The 18,083-nt window shown below is 48.2% G+C and overlaps 1 protein-coding gene across 1 annotated transcript in view; it reads left to right on the top strand.

The window, feature by feature from the left end:
- Positions 1 to 1,274: 1,274 nt before the first annotated feature.
- Positions 1,275 to 18,083, top strand: part of LOC130201596 (gamma-aminobutyric acid receptor subunit rho-2-like) — a 27,932-nt gene continuing 11,123 nt past the window's right edge. Inside the window, exons 1-5 of the mRNA XM_056426668.1 lie at positions 1,275 to 1,476; positions 3,574 to 3,680; positions 13,351 to 13,418; positions 15,931 to 15,944; positions 17,032 to 17,114. Coding sequence (XP_056282643.1) covers positions 1,355 to 1,476; positions 3,574 to 3,680; positions 13,351 to 13,418; positions 15,931 to 15,944; positions 17,032 to 17,114 — 394 coding nt within the window. The 5' untranslated portion in view covers positions 1,275 to 1,354. The remainder of the gene's footprint in view (positions 1,477 to 3,573; positions 3,681 to 13,350; positions 13,419 to 15,930; positions 15,945 to 17,031; positions 17,115 to 18,083) is intronic.

Raw genomic sequence — 18,083 nt, 5'->3', positions numbered from 1 at the left:
ACCTGCAAACACCAGCAGCTGGATGAGAGTCCCCTGCACTAACAGGCACATGGCTCAGAACGACGTCATCGCCCCGCCCTCATCGCTCGATGTGTTCCTCGGTGGATTCCACTCAGGCTTTAGAGGTGGGGCTGGTTGGGGTAAGAAGAGGCAGGCGGGCATATCTTGCGACCATCACTTTGCTTCATAAATTGCCAGGTGTTTATGCTTATTGGGAGATTATGTTTTGGGAACAATGGCTCCTCCATTTGGGGCTTTCAGTTCAAGAGGACATTTTTGGACTGCTGGGATCTTTTAATAATGGGCTGTCAGAACAATGGCACCATCTAAAGAAGCACGAAACAATGGATGATTCAGAACATGGACACAAAGATGCTCTTTGGTTTCCATCGAGCTTCCTACGGCGACACGGTGCGTGTTCTGTGGAGGTGTGTAAAGGTGTGTAAAGGTGGAGGTGTGTACAGGTGGAGGTGTGTAAAGGTGGAGGTGTGCGACGGCCTGAAGGCAAAACCTTCACAGACAAATGGATTGCAGCTTTTATTGTTGTTCACCTCCAATAAAACCTCCTATTATAATGTCATCCTGTCTTTACCCTGTGGGTGTGTGTGTGTGTGTGTGTGTGTGTGTGTGTGTGTGTGTGTGTGTGTGTGTGTGTGTGTGTGTGTGTGTGTGTGTGTGTGTGTGTGTGTGTGTGTGGGCATTTGTGGGGGGGTGAGTGTGTGTGTCTGTGTGTGTCTGAGTGTGTGTGAGTGTAGTGTGGTGTGTATTTGTGTGTGTGCGTGTGCATGTTTGTGGGTCTGTTTGCATGTGTGTGTGTGTGTGTGTGTGTCCACACATTTAAATGTGTGTGATGACGTCATGAAGATGTTCAGCGGGACGGGATTCCAGGATCAGGTTTTTATTTACAAGAGGGAGAAATAATCTGCCTCTCTTGTTGTGTCATGCCAGGCGGCACATAATCCGTGTGTGTGCGTGTGTGTGTGTGTGTGTGTGTGTGTGTGTGTGTGTGTGTGTGTGTGTGTGTGTGTGTGTGTGTGTGTGTATGTGTGTGTGTGTGTGCGTGTGTGTGTGTGTGTATGTGCGTGTTTCCCTCCCAGGTTACAGATGTTCAGTCTCTCCCCCTCTCTCTCTCTCCCCCCCCCCTCTCCCTCTCTCTCTCCCTCTCCCTCTCTCTCTTTCTCTCTCTCTCCTGAGGAGAAGTGCGCACAGTGCGCAGCGCCTCGCGCACACGGCGCGTTCCGCCGCGCGGCAGAGCGAGCGCCGCCATGACCGAGGACGCGTCCAGCTGCTGAGAGGCCATGCGCTGCCGGCCGAGGGGCGTTCAGGGACTCACCTGTGGATCCGCGCCGCCAACATGCCCGACGTGAGCAGACCGCTGCTGCTGCTGCTGTGCCTGGTGCTGACCGGGGAGTGCCGCCAGCACGGCCACCGCGTGCGGAGATGGACCGGCACCGCGGAGACCCAGAAGCTTGGCACGTGAGTGGAAGCGCCGCGTGTGCGCGCTCAGGACGCGCGGCTCGATCGATTTGTGATTATTGGCCTGATCGGTGCACACGTGATGGTTTGAAGACGGATCACGTGTCATTGGGAATGATTGACATGTTCTTTAATTGTGAATATAATTTTTTTTTTATCCCAATGAAAGACAACAGAAGTCAACACACACACACACACACACACACACATACACACACACACACTGGTGGAGGACTTTGAGGTCCAGCTGTGTCTGAGGGTCAGTGGTCAGCAGGTCTGTCTTCCAATCAGGGGGTTGGAGGTTCAAACCCCGCCCTATTCCATGTATCCTCGAGCAAGGCACTTAACCCTGAGTTGCTTCCTAATGAAGAACCTTAAACCTGCATTCTCTCTCCTGACCACCAGGGGGCGACTCCTCTGGTTGTATAGAAGTCCATGCTTCATGTGTTAAAGCTGCATTCTCTCTCCTGACCGTCTCCCAGGAGACCTGTGTTTGAGTCCTGTGTGTCCACATTGACTTCATCATGTAACAGAGATGTTAAGCGGAACCATGACGTGTTCTACTGAACTTAACCTCGTCACATCGTGGATTTTCACGTGTTTTTTCACTTTTCGCGTTCCGCCCGCATTCTGGTAGAAAACCCTCTCAACGTAGTTTAGTGCGTTGACTCTGATCTGCTGCAGCTCCTCCCTGCAGTCAGCTTTGGTTTCTCATCTCATGTCCACTGTCACGTCACATGATGTTCCCCCTGAAGTCTGATCCGAGTCTTCTTGTGTGATTCCTATTGTTGTGCGTGTGATAGCCGTGTGAGTCCTTGTGCCTGGGCAGCACACACGCACGGTGCTCGAGTCCTTTTCAAGGTGAATCAGTTTTGATGCTGAGTTCAGGGAAACTTGTAGCATCCAGAGGATCTGGGATCTCCTCATCAGTGTTCCTGTTGCAGCGAATGACAGAAATAGTCACGGCTTTTAGCAGGAAGGTGGACGTGTGTTCTGTCGTCCAGCATGTGGGTCAAGCTCAGGCGACGGGAGCATTTTGGGGAAGGTTCTGGATTTGGTGCATGCTCATAAACATGTTGTGCATTCTGGCAGCATCCCCCTGTTTCTGAGAAGAGAAACCAATAATGACGAGCCTTAAAGCTGCATTCTCTCTCCTGACCGCCATGGAGCGACTCCTCTGGTTGTATAGAAGTCTCTGCTTCGTGTGTTAAAGCTGCATTCTCTCTCCTGACCACCAGGGGGCGACTCCTCTGGTTGTATAGAAGTCTATGCTTCATGTGTTGAAGCTGCATTCTCCCTCCTGACCACCAGGGGGCGACTCCTCTGGTTGTATAGAAGTCGATGCTTCATGTGTTAAAGCTGCATTCTCTCTTCTGACCACCAGGGGGCGACTCCTCTGGTTGTATAGAAGTCTATGCTTCATGTGTTAAAGCTGCATTCTCTCTCCTGACCACCAGGGGGCGACTCCTCTGGTTGTATAGAAGTCTATGCTTCATGTGTTGAAGCTGCATTCTCCCTCCTGACCACCAGGGGGCGACTCCTCTGGTTGTATAGAAGTCGATGCTTCATGTGTTAAAGCTGCATTCTCTCTCCTGACCACCAGGGGGCGACTACTCTAGTTGTATAAAAGTCTCTGCTTCATGTGTTAAAGCTGCATTCTCTCTCATTTATGTTGTTTATTCATACATCAGATCACAGCCTGAGCCGTGAGTGAATATTCATCACATTAATTATTGTGACACGAAGCACAAACTGCACCAAGAGGTGAGGAGACGCGGGCGATCCCATGTGGGCGGAGCCACGTCGAGCCACCACTGACGCGTGTCACGGCGTTCAGCCGCCGCGTGGTGGACGTCAACATGTCTAACTCTCTTCCGTGAAACGATGATTAGTTTCTGTGAGCTCTCAGCCGTTGACACTTTATGGGATTTCTGGATCGTAGGCTTGAGTGGAAAAGAGATTTTTACCGAGGTGAGAAGAAAAGAAACAGCTTGTAAATAAATGATCCGTTGATGCGGTTGTTGTTTTCAGCCGTGGCCTCAGACTCGATCGGTATGCTCCGCTGTGAGCCTCTAACACCGGTCTCCTCTCCTCCAGCTCCTTGGTGAAGAAGCCTCCAGATGTGACCAAAGCTCGCAAGACAAAGACGGAGAACCTGCTCAAAGTGGACGAGCACGACTTCACCATGCGGCCGGCGTTCACAGGTGGGTGGGCGGCGCTCTCCTGCCGTCTCTACGGAGGAAGGCCCTGCTGGACTCGACCTCACCTCCACTGATGTGGTCAAAAGCTCTGGGAAATGTTTCAATCACATTTCAATCAGGAGAGACGAGTATTTAGAGTTTAACAATCATTTATTCACATTTGCATATTGAATAGTTCAAAGTCTCTTTGGGGATCGGACTCCATCCTGAAGTAGGATACGCTATATTCATGGCACGAGTAAAAATAAGAATTGTAATACTTCAGACTATATACTTCTGGCTCTGTGTTGATCTGCTAAGAAGTGTTTCCATTATCATCATCCATACCGCTCATCCTCATCAGGGTCGCGCTGGAGCCGACCCCAGCTGTCATAGGGCGAAGGCAGGGTCACCTGGACAGGTCAGAGGTCATCCAGGGCCCACATAGAGACAGACAACCACTCACATTCACACCTACGGGACATTTAGAGGTCAGTTAACCTGCTGCATGTCTTTGGGAGGAAGCCGGAGAACCCGGAGGGAACCCACACTGCCACGGGGAGAACGTGCTCCACACAGAAGGACCGCCCACACCGGGAATTGAACCCACGCCCTCTCGCTGTGAGGCGACAGCGGTAGCCACTACACCGCCGTGCAGCCCAGGAGAAGTGTGTGTCTCTTGTGATTCTGTTGAGCCGTCTGTGTGTCGCTCGACACTCGCCGGTGGCAGGAGGTCACCGTGGAGACTCCAAACAGGCCCACCGAGGCCCAGGACACACGGCTCTCGTGGCATTAGTATAAAGAGGCTCATACTCCATCCCTTTTCCCTAGAGAGCTCTGCCCCCCCCCCCCTCCAGATGTGTTTATACCCTTAGCTCCTCCTCTATTGAATAATGCTTTAACGTGCTTTTTCCATCAAAACACATCAGTAAAATACTGGCTTCGAATAATGATGCTGAACATTGAAAACACCCCAACGCTGCCCACCCCTCCGCCCCATGGCCAACTCAATCATGATGTTGGGCAATATCGATGTTGGTTGGCTCATAAAGGAACAGCTCGTTCAGGTTTTTATTGCTTGGCTTGGCCCTCGTTCATCCACCAATAGACCCACAGGCTGGACGGTTTGTGTTTGCTGAAGTTTGAAGTTATTCTCGACTATATCTGTGATGTAATGACCATATTAAGGCGGTCGATAATCCCTGAAGTGCCTCTTGTGCTTCTTCGGACAGAGCCGGTACCGATCGTGAAGGCGCATCGCTGCGGGGCTGAAGCACTTTAACCATGAATAATAACGGTATTTCTTTGTTGTGTACGACACACTCTCCTGCAGCAGGACGCCCGTCAGCGCCGGTCATTACTGGGGCTCAGGTGGCTCTGCAGTGGAAGGCCATCTGAACGCTCTGAGGCGGTTTCTGTCTCCTTCCACCATGAGACACTCGGGGGATCGGTCCGAAACACATCCTGCTCCCTTGACCTTGAGGAGCCATGCTAACCAGGCTAACTACACTAGCATGCTGCAGCCAAAGGAGGCAGCCGCTGCCTGGAAGGCGGCCCCAAAACTCTGATCCAATCAATGCGCTACCCCACTTGGGCGGAGCGATATTCAAATCCACTTTATTTTGGGCGGCTAATGTTGTGGTAATGTTATTTCAACCTGCTAGCTAGCAGATAGATGATGCTAATCTTAGCTGTGGTAATGTCATTTCTACCTGCTAGCGAGCTAAATCTGGTTAAAACATTAGGTAACAAAGTAAGATTAATTACTGCAGATTAATCACTGTATTTGAGTGATTGTTAATGGTTAGTGGTTATCTTTCAAATGATGCCTGTGAGGCACTTGACGTTGAGACTGGTTGACTTCCAGGCTGCTTTGGAATAAGGATACCTCTGAGGCAGCCACCAGTTTTGGATAACTCTGAGGCATCATAGGTAGTGTTGACTGCCAGGCTGCCTAGTCGTTGGTATACAGGTTAACTCACAGGCATCCAGTTGGTTTTAGATACCTGTAAGGCATCTAGACGGACATTAAGAGGGCTGACTAACACTGGTTAGCTCTCAGGCAGCCAATTAGCTTTGGATGCCTGTGAGGCACTTGATGTTGAGACTGGTTGACTGTAGACTGATATCCCTTAGTTAAATTGTCCTCATGCCTCCTCATACAGATAGGCCTATTGAATAAATCTGCCAGATTATTTAACATTATGTGATAATACTAATCACACTCATATTGCCTTCTCTTTCAGTTCATGAAGAAATGGCGCCCAGGAAGGTTCAACCTAGACCTACTTTAATGACTAAAAAGTCTCTTTCACACACTGACATTTAACAATGACTTCAATAATTCCCAAAAATACTTATTAGTTCCTTGCAATGTCTTTATACAGTAGGATGGATGCAGGTGTCAAAGTTATTCTTTATCTTGCCATCTGTAGTTCATCTCCTCATATAGCAAATTTGGTTACTTCTTGTTACTTTATAGGACCATCTGCAAAGATGTAATTTTCCACCAGTCACCACTGGTTGGTGGAGCCTCGCCCCAGCCCCAACCCCATCTAGCCCTGCTGCTCCATCCACCCTTCCTGCCCCATCCGGCCCTGCTGCTCGCCCCATCCCAGCCGGCATTTCAGAATGTCCACAGCCTTTTGAGGACATGCTCAGCATAGGTTTCTTCAAGACAGGTTTATATTTTTAGTGGTAGTGTGGTAGTAACAGTGCTGAGACCATTTGTGATGGGATCTGGGAAAACCAGTCACATGGTGAAATTTGACCTTGAAGCTGACTTCAAGCTTGTTTCAAATATGTTTTCATTATTTGTCTGTTTCAAATGTTATGATTGCCCAAAGTCAGCTGATCAGTTAGATTTCATGGAATAGAATTTTGACAAAACAACTTTAAATTCTAAATAGACTGGCTGGTTGAATAAAGCACATTTAACAATTAATGAAAACAAGTAGATATGTTTAGGGATGATAGACATGTTATAGAATAATAATTGAATCAAAACCCAATTTCACCAAAATACTGAGTTTCGACCTACTAGTATTTTCACTCTAATCTCAAAGAGCCCATCACAGTTTTGGGTTATAGGAACATCTGTTGGGATGGCAGTAAAGACAGAAGGGCTATGTACAGACATTACATGTGTACAATACTGTACTGTATGTAAAGAAGATGAAATCAATAATATTGTTGAAACAAGGACTGCTCCACCTGATTGCAAACTATTCAAAGACAGACCACAAAGATACAAACTGTCCATCACGTAACATTTAGCGCAGGCGAGACAGCGAACCTGCAGAATTAGTCTTTCCCTGCCCCAATAAAATATTTAGATAATATTTATAGTGTATTAAATTCAGTGCCATCCTCGTGCTTAGTAAACTAAGCTGTTTGCGGTGAAATTTTGTTTTACCATTTTACTGTGTACATTTAAAAAAAAAATTAATGTTATTGTGTTACCATGACTATTTGCCTTAATCCACATGCCTACATGTCGGATCTGTAATTATTAATGAACACAACAAACAACAAATTTAATATTTTCAATGTGTGTGTCAACATTCCTGGCCCCAAGTGTGCGTGAGGGAGGTCAAGTGCTCATTTGACCTCACCTGGTTGGCGAGTGCTGGAGCTGTTGTCTGGGATGTATTTGAAAATTACTACTTGAACTCTCTCCCTCTGCCAGGCAGTGGGGTCTGATGCGGCAGCAGCCACTTCTTTAAATTCGATGCTCTTGGCAGCCAGAGCACACGACGAGAGGTCCTCCTGGCTTCCTTTTAACAAAATGGGAGTGACAATGAAACACTTATTGACACTGGGTGTAATGTTAGTTTGAGCTTTTCTGAAGTTCTTTATTGATATAAAGTAGTCTTTAAAGTCTTAAAAAGTTATTATTTGATATAAAGTAGTCAACACTACCTATGATGCCTCAGAGTTATCCAAAACTGGTGCTGCCTCTCAGAGGTATCCTTATTCCAAAGCAGCCTGGAAGTCAACCAGTCTCAACATCAAGTGCAGGCATCCCATGCTGCCTTGCTGCTGAAGCTAACCAGTGTTAGTGCCGGGAGGAGTCAGCCCCTCTTAATGTCCGTCTAGATGCCTTACAACGACCAGGCAGCCCTGGCAGTCAACTACTCCCTGATGCGCTCAGAGTTTATCAAAACTGGTGGCTGCTCAGAGAGGTATCCTTATTCCAAAGCAGCCTGAAAAATACATCTGCAATAAGTAATTTTACTTTAATGTTTTTACTCTTACTTTTAACAGATTTAGCAGCTTAGATCAGGTAGAAATGATAAGTACCAAGCCAAGATTCTCATCATCTATCTGCTAGCCAGCAGGCTGAAATAACATTACCACAACATTAATAGCCAAAAACGTAGAAACAAATTTTTGAATTTGGTTGGTTGGCAATCGCTCAAATGCGCCCAAGTGGTTTGGCCTCAATAAGCTCCAAATTTGAATATGCAAATGCAAAAGCGCCCAAAAAGTTGCGCCCAAGTCGCGCTCCAAGGGGCGCATTGATTGGATCAGAGTTTTGGGGGCGGACCACCACCCGCGCCCTTCCAGGCAGCGGCTGCCTGGAAGGCGCCGGTGAGGGCTCAAAACACCATCGAGCCAGCCAAAGGGGCTCTACGATAAGAACGGCGCATTACAAGGTCCGCCAACGGTTCAGGTGGTAGAAACACGCCTCAGGTGGTCATGGCGTGCTCGTCGCATCCTCCTGATTTGTGCTGTTCCAGTGCCGCTGGCCCCGCCCCCTAAGGCGGCAGTAGCCTGTGGCACAGGTACCTGGATCTGGGTGTCTGTGGGGTGTCTCTCCTCTGGCCTGTAACTTGATGGGTAACTTCTGTTCTGCTCTTGTGAGTCGTCGATATAAACATGAGTTTGTGTCACAGGGCGTGTGGGTTGGGATCAATGCGGTACCTTCCCAGTCATAACACAACCCCATTATCAGGTTGAACTTTTACATGACTCTTAGCTTGGACTAACAAGAGTTAGGAAAGCTTTCTTTAAACCATCAAGGTTTTCTGAGAAAGACTTTGGTGGTTAACACAATGCCTCTTCATGGACAACCAGGCTTTCTAAGAAAGCTTTCCATGGACCAACATGTCGACCCAATGAGCTGACAGGACAAACCTCCAAAATACACTTGACTTGTCACAGCACCAAAAGCACTGGAACATAATGAAAAGAAAGACGGCCGAAACTTATAGCTGTCGAACTTCCAAGAAATGTGTTCTGGTTATGGTACGTCCTGAGATACAGACTGCTATGGGCAATGTCTCCAATACACTGGATCCAACATTTCCCATAATGCAACCCATGATGAACCATCTGTGATCAGCACCGCCCTGCTAGCTAAACGCAGATGGCTTCAAATCTTACATCCCCAGTGTGTAATGCAGTGGTTGATCTCACCATGAGTGGGACTGAAGAGCAGACACTGCGTCCACTGCAGTCCTTCTTTACATTTACATCGTCGGAGAAATACACAACCGAAAAGGTCTGGATCAAAGTCTTTGCGTGGATAGCGGCGGGTGAGTGTGGCCAACGTGTGCGGTGTAATATTGCTCTTAATCCTGGGTGAAATAGCACGTTAAACTTGTTAATCCATGTGGAAAGGAACGAGGGAGACCGCCGGCGTCCAGAGCGTCTGATGCATGGCTCGGAGCGACTCGGAGTGACCGTCACCCAAAGCCACTGTGTGCTTTTCAGAATGAGTGGTGGCTTAGCGGTGTTGAGGATTTACTGGAGGTCGCGAGGTCAGGTTGGGTTGTTTTGTGCTGCCTATTACTTAAATATATCCTCTACCTAGCAACCTGCTGGATTCAATGAGAGTGGGTCGGTAGAAACACTCACGTGAGTTAAGCGCTGTGCAGCTGTGAACGCAGCATTAGATTACAAATATTTAGTTACAAAGTAGAAATGTGTTACATCAAATAAATTCAGCCCGCTCGTATTATTCGTGACGTCTCGCTCCGCTTGGCTCTCATTGGCTGCAGCGGATCTCGACTTGTGGCTGTTGTGATTCTACGTCATTTGTGATTTCCTTTTAATCTTTAAATCACACTAACTACGTCGAGCAAACAAAGAAAGTGGTCGGGCGATTACGCACATTATGGATTCACGTGTATAAAGGGGCCTCAGTGGGCTTTCTAATGACTCCGATGTAAACCCATCCGCATTAGTGTGAGGCGGTGAGAGCGACTGACGTATAAGAGGAGAAGTAGAGCGGGTCAACCTCACCTGTACTCAGGAGACCCGGTTCATGTGAAACCAAAATCAGTTTGAGAGTCAGAATGTTTTGCATGAACATCGTAAGAGACAGATATCTTCTCAGGAGGATCGAAAATTGTAAAGCGCTTCGAGGCACATTTTTTATTTGTGATTCTGGGCTATACAAAAAAACTGAATTGAAATGAATTAAAACACATCCCAGCTGTCTAAATCCATCATTTACCGAATGTGTGTGAATGTTTAGCTTGTTGGTCAGTTCTGCCAAAAGATGAGGAGAAAACAAAACATGAATGCAGCTTTAATTCCTCCGTACCGAAATAAAGTGTGTTCTCATTCGCTAAAGAGCCCACTGTTGTCTGTAACTAGGCAGCAGTCGGCTCAAACTGTCTCCGGGACCAATTAACAGGACATGCATTTTGTATTTAGAACATGTTTTTCTGTCTGCAAGTGGTCAAATATATTGGTCCGTAAAATAATACAGCGACATATTATTGTGTGCTGTTGGCAGTTGGCAATACTGTGCCAGGACGTGACGCAGCATTGGCCAGGATGGCAGAACACTCAACGCCTGTGTGTGGGAAAGCATGATGGCGGCTAATGTGGCATTTTTTAGGAAACCATAAAAACTGATATGTCAGCCGCTGGGTCAGTGGCCCTGTGCTCCAAATAAAGCTCACGGTTGCACATGGGACATGAACAGCATTCACCTGGGTGAATGTCCTGTGTTTGTTTGACCCGTCCATCATCTGCTCCGGACTCTTTATACGACATCAATACGACCGTCTCATAACGACGTGGATGGCCGAGTTTACGCTTTAGTCAACTGAAAGCCCAGTGGTTCATCTATTAAAGCTGCATTCTCTCTCCTGACCACCAGGGGGCGCCTCATCTGGTCGTATAGAAGTCTATGCTTCATGTGTTAAAGCTGCATTCTCTCTCCTGACCACCAGGGGGCTCCTCTGGTTGTATAGAAGTCTATGCTTCATGTGTTAAAGCTGCATTCTCTCTCCTGACCACCAGGAGGCATCTCCTCTGGTTGTATAGAAGTCTATGTTTCATGTGTTAAAGCTGCGTTATCTGTACTGGCCACCAGGGGGTGAATCCTCTGGTTGTATAGAAGTATATATGAGGACTCTACTTCTCTCTTGATGTATTCCCTCAGTAAACATTGTAAACATGAGTTTATGTCACTACATATCAGCACTAAGGTCAAACAAGACCAGTACAGAGATGAGTCCTCTATCAGGACTAAGGTCTAACAAGACCAGTACAGAGATGAGTCCTCTATCAGCACTAAGGTCTAACAGGACCAGTACAGAGAGGAGTCCTCTATCAGGACTAAGGTCTAACTAGACCAGTACAGAGAGGAGTCCTCTATCAGGACTAAGGTCTAACAAGACCAGTACAGAGAGGAGTCCTCTATCAGCACTAAGGTCTAACAAGACCAGTACAGCGATGAGTCCTCTATCAGCACTAAGGTCTAACAAGACCAGTACAGAGATGAGTCCTCTATCAGGACTAAGGTCTAACAAGACCAGTACAGAGAGGAGTCCTCTATCAGCACTAAGGTCTAACAAGACCAGGACAGAGATGAGTCCTCTATCAGGACTAAGGTCTAACAAGACCAGTACAGAGAGGAGTCCTCTATCAGGACTAAGGTCTAACAAGACCAGTCCAGAGATGAGTCCTCTATCAGCACTAAGGTCTAACAAGACCAGGACAGAGATGAGTCCTCTATCAGGACTAAGGTCTAACAAGACCAGGACAGAGATGAGTCCTCTCTCAGCAAGACCTATCACAAGAGGTGCTACACACTTGATGGCATTGTCCCATTAAGTGGAATAATCCCGAGCGCAGAGATCTGTCCCCTCATCTCAAGAGCTCTGATGATTGTAATCTATCATCCAGCGCCTCTGTAATCTCGTTGGATTACGGACTGTATAGATAAGTGATGCAAAGTGGTTAAAGTCGCCTGGCAATCTTCCCGCCACTTCATCTCAATGAATGAAGTGTGTCCACGCCGACTGATGCTATGTGAGCGGGTCACACATAAGGCTGCTATCCTTCTGTTGAGGTCAGAGGTCATGACAGCGATAGTCAAGGCATATGAAACGTCTACGAGGATCCAGTAAAGCAGAATAACCAGGACATGTACCAGGAACACATCTTTATTTTAAAAAGCTGAGAGCTGTTGGTTTTAAGAATAAGGCATGGGAACAGTTGATACCTGGATTTCTCTTTTCCATTGAAGTCCTTCTTGAACAGATTCCAGATCTGTTTTTTGGGTCACTTGTTCCACTTCCTGTGGGTTTATGCAAAGTGCTGTGATCCCTGCTTCATGCTTCAGTCACACAGCAGCCGATGAACTGGGCCAAATGTCACCGCGAGTTAAACGTGGAGCTAAATGTAATTGCTCTCACCAATGCTTTAAAAGAAGAAAGTAAAATCGTCTTTGCTGTATTTGGGTCCCAAAACTATATTAATACTTCACAGAGGGAAACTGACGTATATATAGACCCCTCCCCCAAAAAGATAACAATGAAAAGGTCCAAAACTGTTAAAGATACAGACACTGGCCCTTTAAGATGGTTTATATTTAACCTCAGAAATCAGCGAGCCGCAAGCTAAAAAAATATATATATAATTTGTATATTGATGATATAAGATTGTATATAAGATGAGTTTTCTCTGTAGGAGCCTTAGAGATAGAGGAAGGAGATGAGTTTCCTCTGTAGGAGCCTTAGAGATAGAGGAAGGAGATGAGTTTCCTCTGTAGGAGCCTTAGAGATAGAGTAAGGAGATGAGTTTCCTCTGTAGGAGCCTTAGAGATAGAGTAAGGAGATGAGGTTCCTCTGTAGGAGCCTTAGAGATAGAGTAAGGAGATGAGGTTCCTCTAGGAGCCTTAGAGATAGAGGAAGGAGATGAGGTTCCTCTAGGAGCCTTAGAGATAGAGTAAGGAGATGAGGTTCCTCTAGGAGCCTTAGAGATAGAGGAAGGAGATGAGTTTCCTCTGTAGGAGCCTTAGAGATAGAGTAAGGAGATGAGGTTCCTCTGTAGGAGCCTTAGAGATAGAGTAAGGAGATGATGTTCCTCTCGGAGCCTTAGAGATAGAGTAAGGAGATGAGAGACCCCGGGGAAGACCCAGGACCCGCTGAGGGATTCTATCTCCCAGCTGGCCTGAACGCCTCGGGTTCCCCCAGAATGATCTGGAACATGTTGCGGGTGAGTCTGGCTCAGCCTGCTGGTCTGCTGCCCCCGAGACCCGACCCCGGGTTAAGCGGATGAAAATGTAATGAAATGGAAATATATGACCCAATGCATAAGGGTGATGTCCAGAAGCTTCAGCTGCAGTCAAGTTCCAGCAGAAGGAAACTGGATGTCAGGAACTCTTCGTTCAATACTTTATGGACAGTTGACTCTCATTTATTGGCTCATGATGTGCTTCTGGTGGCAGGCCCGGCCATCCCGGTGGGAGTGGACGTTCAGGTGGAGAGCTTGGACAGCATCTCTGAGGTTGATATGGTAAGAAAATCCTGAATGTATCCACATCCACACGTCTCCCCCTTCCTCTCCGCTAAACCCCCATCCTCCTCTTCATCACCTAAAGTCACCAACAACTACAATACATCCAGAATTCAGCCACTCGTCTCCTCAGAGACCACATCACCCAGTCCACCAGAGACCACATCACCCAGTCCACCAGAGACCACATCACCCAGTCCACCAGAGACCACTTCACCCAGTCCACCAGAGACCACATCACCCAGTCCACCAGAGACCACTTCACCCAGTCCACCAGAGACCACTTCACCCAGTCCACCAGAGACCACTTCACCCAGTCCACCAGAGACCACATCACCCAGTCCACCAGAGACCACATCACCCAGTCCACCAGAGACCACTTCACCCAGTCCACCAGAGACCACTTTATCCAGTCCACCAGAGACCACTTCACCCAGTCCACCAGAGACCACTTCACCCAGTCCACCAGAGACCACTTCACCCAGTCCACCAGAGACCACTTCACCCAGTCCACCAGAGACCACTTCACCCAGTCCACCAGAGACCACTTCACCCAGTCCACCAGAGACCACTTCACCCAGTCCACCAGAGACCACTTCACCCAGTCCACCAGAGACCACTTCACCCAGTCCACCAGAGACCACATCACCCAGTCCACCAGAGACCACATCACCCAGTCTACCAGAGACCACTTCACCCAGTCCACCAGAGACCACTTCACCCAGTCCACCAGAGACCACATCACCCAGTCCACCAGAGACCACTTCACCCAGTCCACCAGAGACCACTTCACCCAGTCCACCAGAGACCACTTCACCCAGTCCACCAGAGACCACATCACCCAGTCCACCAGAGACCACTTCACCCAGTCCACCAGAGACCACTTCACCCAGTCCACCAGAGACCACATCACCCAGTCTACCAGAGACCACTTCACCCAGTCCACCAGAGACCACTTCACCCAGTCCACCAGAGACCACTTCACCCAGTTTACCAGAAACCACTTCAGTCCTCATGGTCTGGACCAGACTGGTCTAGGTTCAGTCCTCATGGTCTAGGCCAGACTGGTCTAGGCTCAGTCCTCATGGTCTGAACCAGACTGGTCTAGGTTCAGTCCTCATGGTCTAGGCCAGACTGGTCTAGGTTCAGTCCTCATGGTCTAGGCCAGACTGGTCTAGGCTCAGTCCTCATGGTCTGAACCAGACTGGTCTAGGTTCAGTCCTCATGGTCTAGGCCAGACTGGTCTAGGTTCAGTCCTCATGGTCTAGGCCAGACTGGTCTAGGCTCAGTCCTCATGGTCTGAACCAGACTGGTCTAGGTTCAGTCCTCATGGTCTAGGCCTGACTGGTCTAGGTTCAGTCCTCATGGTCTAGGCCAGACTGGTCTAGGCTCAGTCCTCATGGTCTGAACCAGACTGGTCTAGGCTCAGTCCTCATGGTCTGAACCAGACTGGTCTAGGTTCAGTCCTCATGGTCTAGGCCAGACTGGTCTAGGTTCAGTCCTCATGGTCTGAACCAGACTGGTCTAGGCTCAGTCCTCATGGTCTGAACCAGACTGGTCTAGGCTCAGTCCTCATGGTCTAGGCCAGACTGGTCTAGGTTCAGTCCTCATGGTCTAGGCCAGACTGGTCTAGGCTCAGTCCTCATGGTCTTAACCAGACTGGTCTAGGTTCAGTCCTCATGGTCTGAACCAGACTGGTCTAGGTTCAGTCCTCATGGTCTAGGCCAGACTGGTCTAGGTTCAGTCCTCATGGTCTGAACCAGACTGGTCTAGGTTCAGTCCTCATGGTCTAGGCCAGACTGGTCTAGGCTCAGTCCTCATGGTCTGAACCAGACTGGTCTAGGTTCAGTCCTCATGGTCTAGGCCAGACTGGTCTAGGCTCAGTCCTCATGGTCTTAACCAGACTGGTCTAGGTTCAGTCCTCATGGTCTGAACCAGACTGGTCTAGGTTCAGTCCTCATGGTCTAGGCCAGACTGGTCTAGGCTCAGTCCTCATGGTCTGAACCAGACTGGTCTAGGCTCAGTCCTCATGGTCTAGGCTCAGTCCTCATGGTCTAGGCCAGACTGGTCTAGGCTCAGTCCTCATGGTCTAGGCTCAGTCCTCATGGTCTAGGCTCAGTCCTCATGGTCTAGGCTCAGTCCTCATGGTCTAGGCCAGACTGGTCTAGGCTCAGTCCTCATGGTCTGAACCAGACTGGTCTAGGCTCAGTCCTCATGGTCTAGGCCAGACTGGTCTAGGCTCAGTCCTCATGGTCTAGGCTCAGTCCTCATGGTCTAGGCTCAGTCCTCATGGTCTAGGCTCAGTCCTCATGGTCTAGGCCAGACTGGTCTAGGCTCAGTTCTCATGGACTGAACCAGACTGGTCTAGGCTCAGTCCTCATGGTCTGAACCAGACTGGTCTAGGCTCAGTCCTCATGGTCTAGGCCAGACTGGTCTAGGTTCAGTCCTCATGGTCTGAGGCTCAGTCCTCATGGTCAGACCTCATGGTCTAGGCTCAGTCCTCATGGTCTAGGCTCAGTCCTCATGGTCTGAACCAGACTGGTCTAGGCCCAGTCCTCATGGTCTAGGCCAGACTGGTCTAGGCTCAGTCCTCATGGTCTAGGCCAGACTGGTCTAGGCTCAGTCCTCATGTCTCACTTCCTGTGTCCTCATGTCTCACTTCCTGTGTCATCATGTCTCACTTCCTGTGTCCTCATGTTCTCACTTCCTGTGTCATCATGTCTCACTTCCTGTGTCCTCATGTTCTCACCTCCTGTGTCCTCATGTCTCATGTGGATCTGTGTCCTCATGTTCTCACTTCCTGTGTCCTCATGTTCTCACTTCCTGTGTCCTCATGTTCTCACTTCCTGTGTCCTGAAGTTCTCACTTCCTGTGTCCTCATGCTCTCACTTCCTGTGTCCTCATGTTCTCACTTCCTGTGTCCTGAAGTTCTCACTTCCTGTGTCATCATGTTCTCACTTCCTGTGTCCTGATGTTCTCACTTCCTGTGTCCTCATGCTCTCACTTCCTGTGTCCTCATGTCTCACTTCCTGTGTCCTCGTGTTCTCACTTCCTGTGTCCTCATGTTCTCACTTCCTGTGTCCTCGTGTTCTCACTTCCTGTGTCCTCATGTCTCACTTCCTGTGTCCTCGTGTTCTCACTTCCTGTGTCCTCATGTTCTCACTTCCTGTGTCCTCATGTTCTCACTTCCTGTGTCCTCATGTTCTCACATCCTGTGTCCTCATGTTCTCACTTCCTGTGTCCTCGTGTTCTCACTTCCTGTGTCCTCATGTTCTCACTTCCTGTGTCCTCATGTTCTCACTTCCTGTGTCCTCATGTTCTCACATCCTGTGTCCTCGTGTTCTCACTTCCTGTGTCCTCATGCCTCACTTCCTGTGTCATCATGTCTCACTTCCTGTGTCCTCGTGTTCTCACTTCCTGTGTCCTCATGTTCTCACTTCCTGTGTCCTCATGTTCTCACTTCCTGTGTCCTCATGTTCTCACATCCTGTGTCCTCATGTTCTCACTTCCTGTGTCCTCGTGTTCTCACTTCCTGTGTCCTCATGTTCTCACATCCTGTGTCCTCATGTTCTCACTTCCTGTGTCCTCGTGTTCTCACTTCCTGTGTGAACAGGGTGACGGTGACGGCAGCCTGTAACATGGACTTCAGCCGCTTTCCTCTGGACTCTCAGACCTGCTCACTGGAACTCGAGAGCTGTGAGTAAATGTTTATTTTATGGTTACATAATGTAACAAAATGCATTTTATGATGGACTCTTTCCAGACTTGTGGGGGGGGGGGCTGTTTGAGGCGTGTTTCAAGTTTCAAGTTTCAAGTTTTTATTGTCACATCCCCTTTTATACAAGTATAATCGGTTCGTGAAATTCTTATGTGCAAAACACCCGACAGCAGTAGCAGACTAAAAAAAGAATAAGAATGAGAATAAACTATACAATATCCACACACAAAAAAGAAGAAAGTATTAACAATATATATATAAAACAGTGTAATAGAATATACATCATGACAATATATATATATAAAACAATGTAATAAAATATACACTTTTTTGAGACTATATATATATATATATGTATATACATACAATGTATATATACAATATATATATATATAAACAATGTAATAAAATATACACCATGGCCATAGATATTCACAGAATATGTTCTGGTGTGTAGTGTTAATGAGGGTCTCAGTCCTTGTTCAGCAGCCTGATGGCCTGACTGAAGAAGCTGTCCTCAGACTGTTTGTGCGGCACTTGATACTGCGGTATCGCCTGCCTGACGGTAGAAGGGTGAACAGTTTGTGGCCGGGTGGTTATTGTCTTTCATCATCCGTTTGGCCTACGCACCGCTTGGTGTATATGTCCAGGATGGAGGAAGCTCACTTCAGCGATGTACTGTGCCGACCGCACCACCCTCTGTAGTGCCCTCGCTCCAGGGCGGTGCAGTTCCCGTACCAGGCGGTGATGCAACCTGTCAGAACACTCTCGATGGTACTGGTGTAGAATGTTCTGAGGATGCGGGGCCATGTTGAATTTCCTCAGTCGCCTAAGGAAATACAGGCGTTGTTGGGCCCTTTTCACCACGTGAGTGGTGTGCGTGGTCCATGTGAGGTCCTCGGAGATGTGCGCCGAGGAACTTGAAGCTGCTGACCCTCTCTGCAACT

The sequence above is a fragment of the Pseudoliparis swirei genome, chromosome 11 (assembly GCF_029220125.1).
Source record: "Pseudoliparis swirei isolate HS2019 ecotype Mariana Trench chromosome 11, NWPU_hadal_v1, whole genome shotgun sequence".
In the NCBI taxonomy this organism is placed as follows: domain Eukaryota; kingdom Metazoa; phylum Chordata; class Actinopteri; order Perciformes; family Liparidae; genus Pseudoliparis; species Pseudoliparis swirei.
This window is presented reverse-complemented; position numbering and strand designations above follow the sequence as displayed.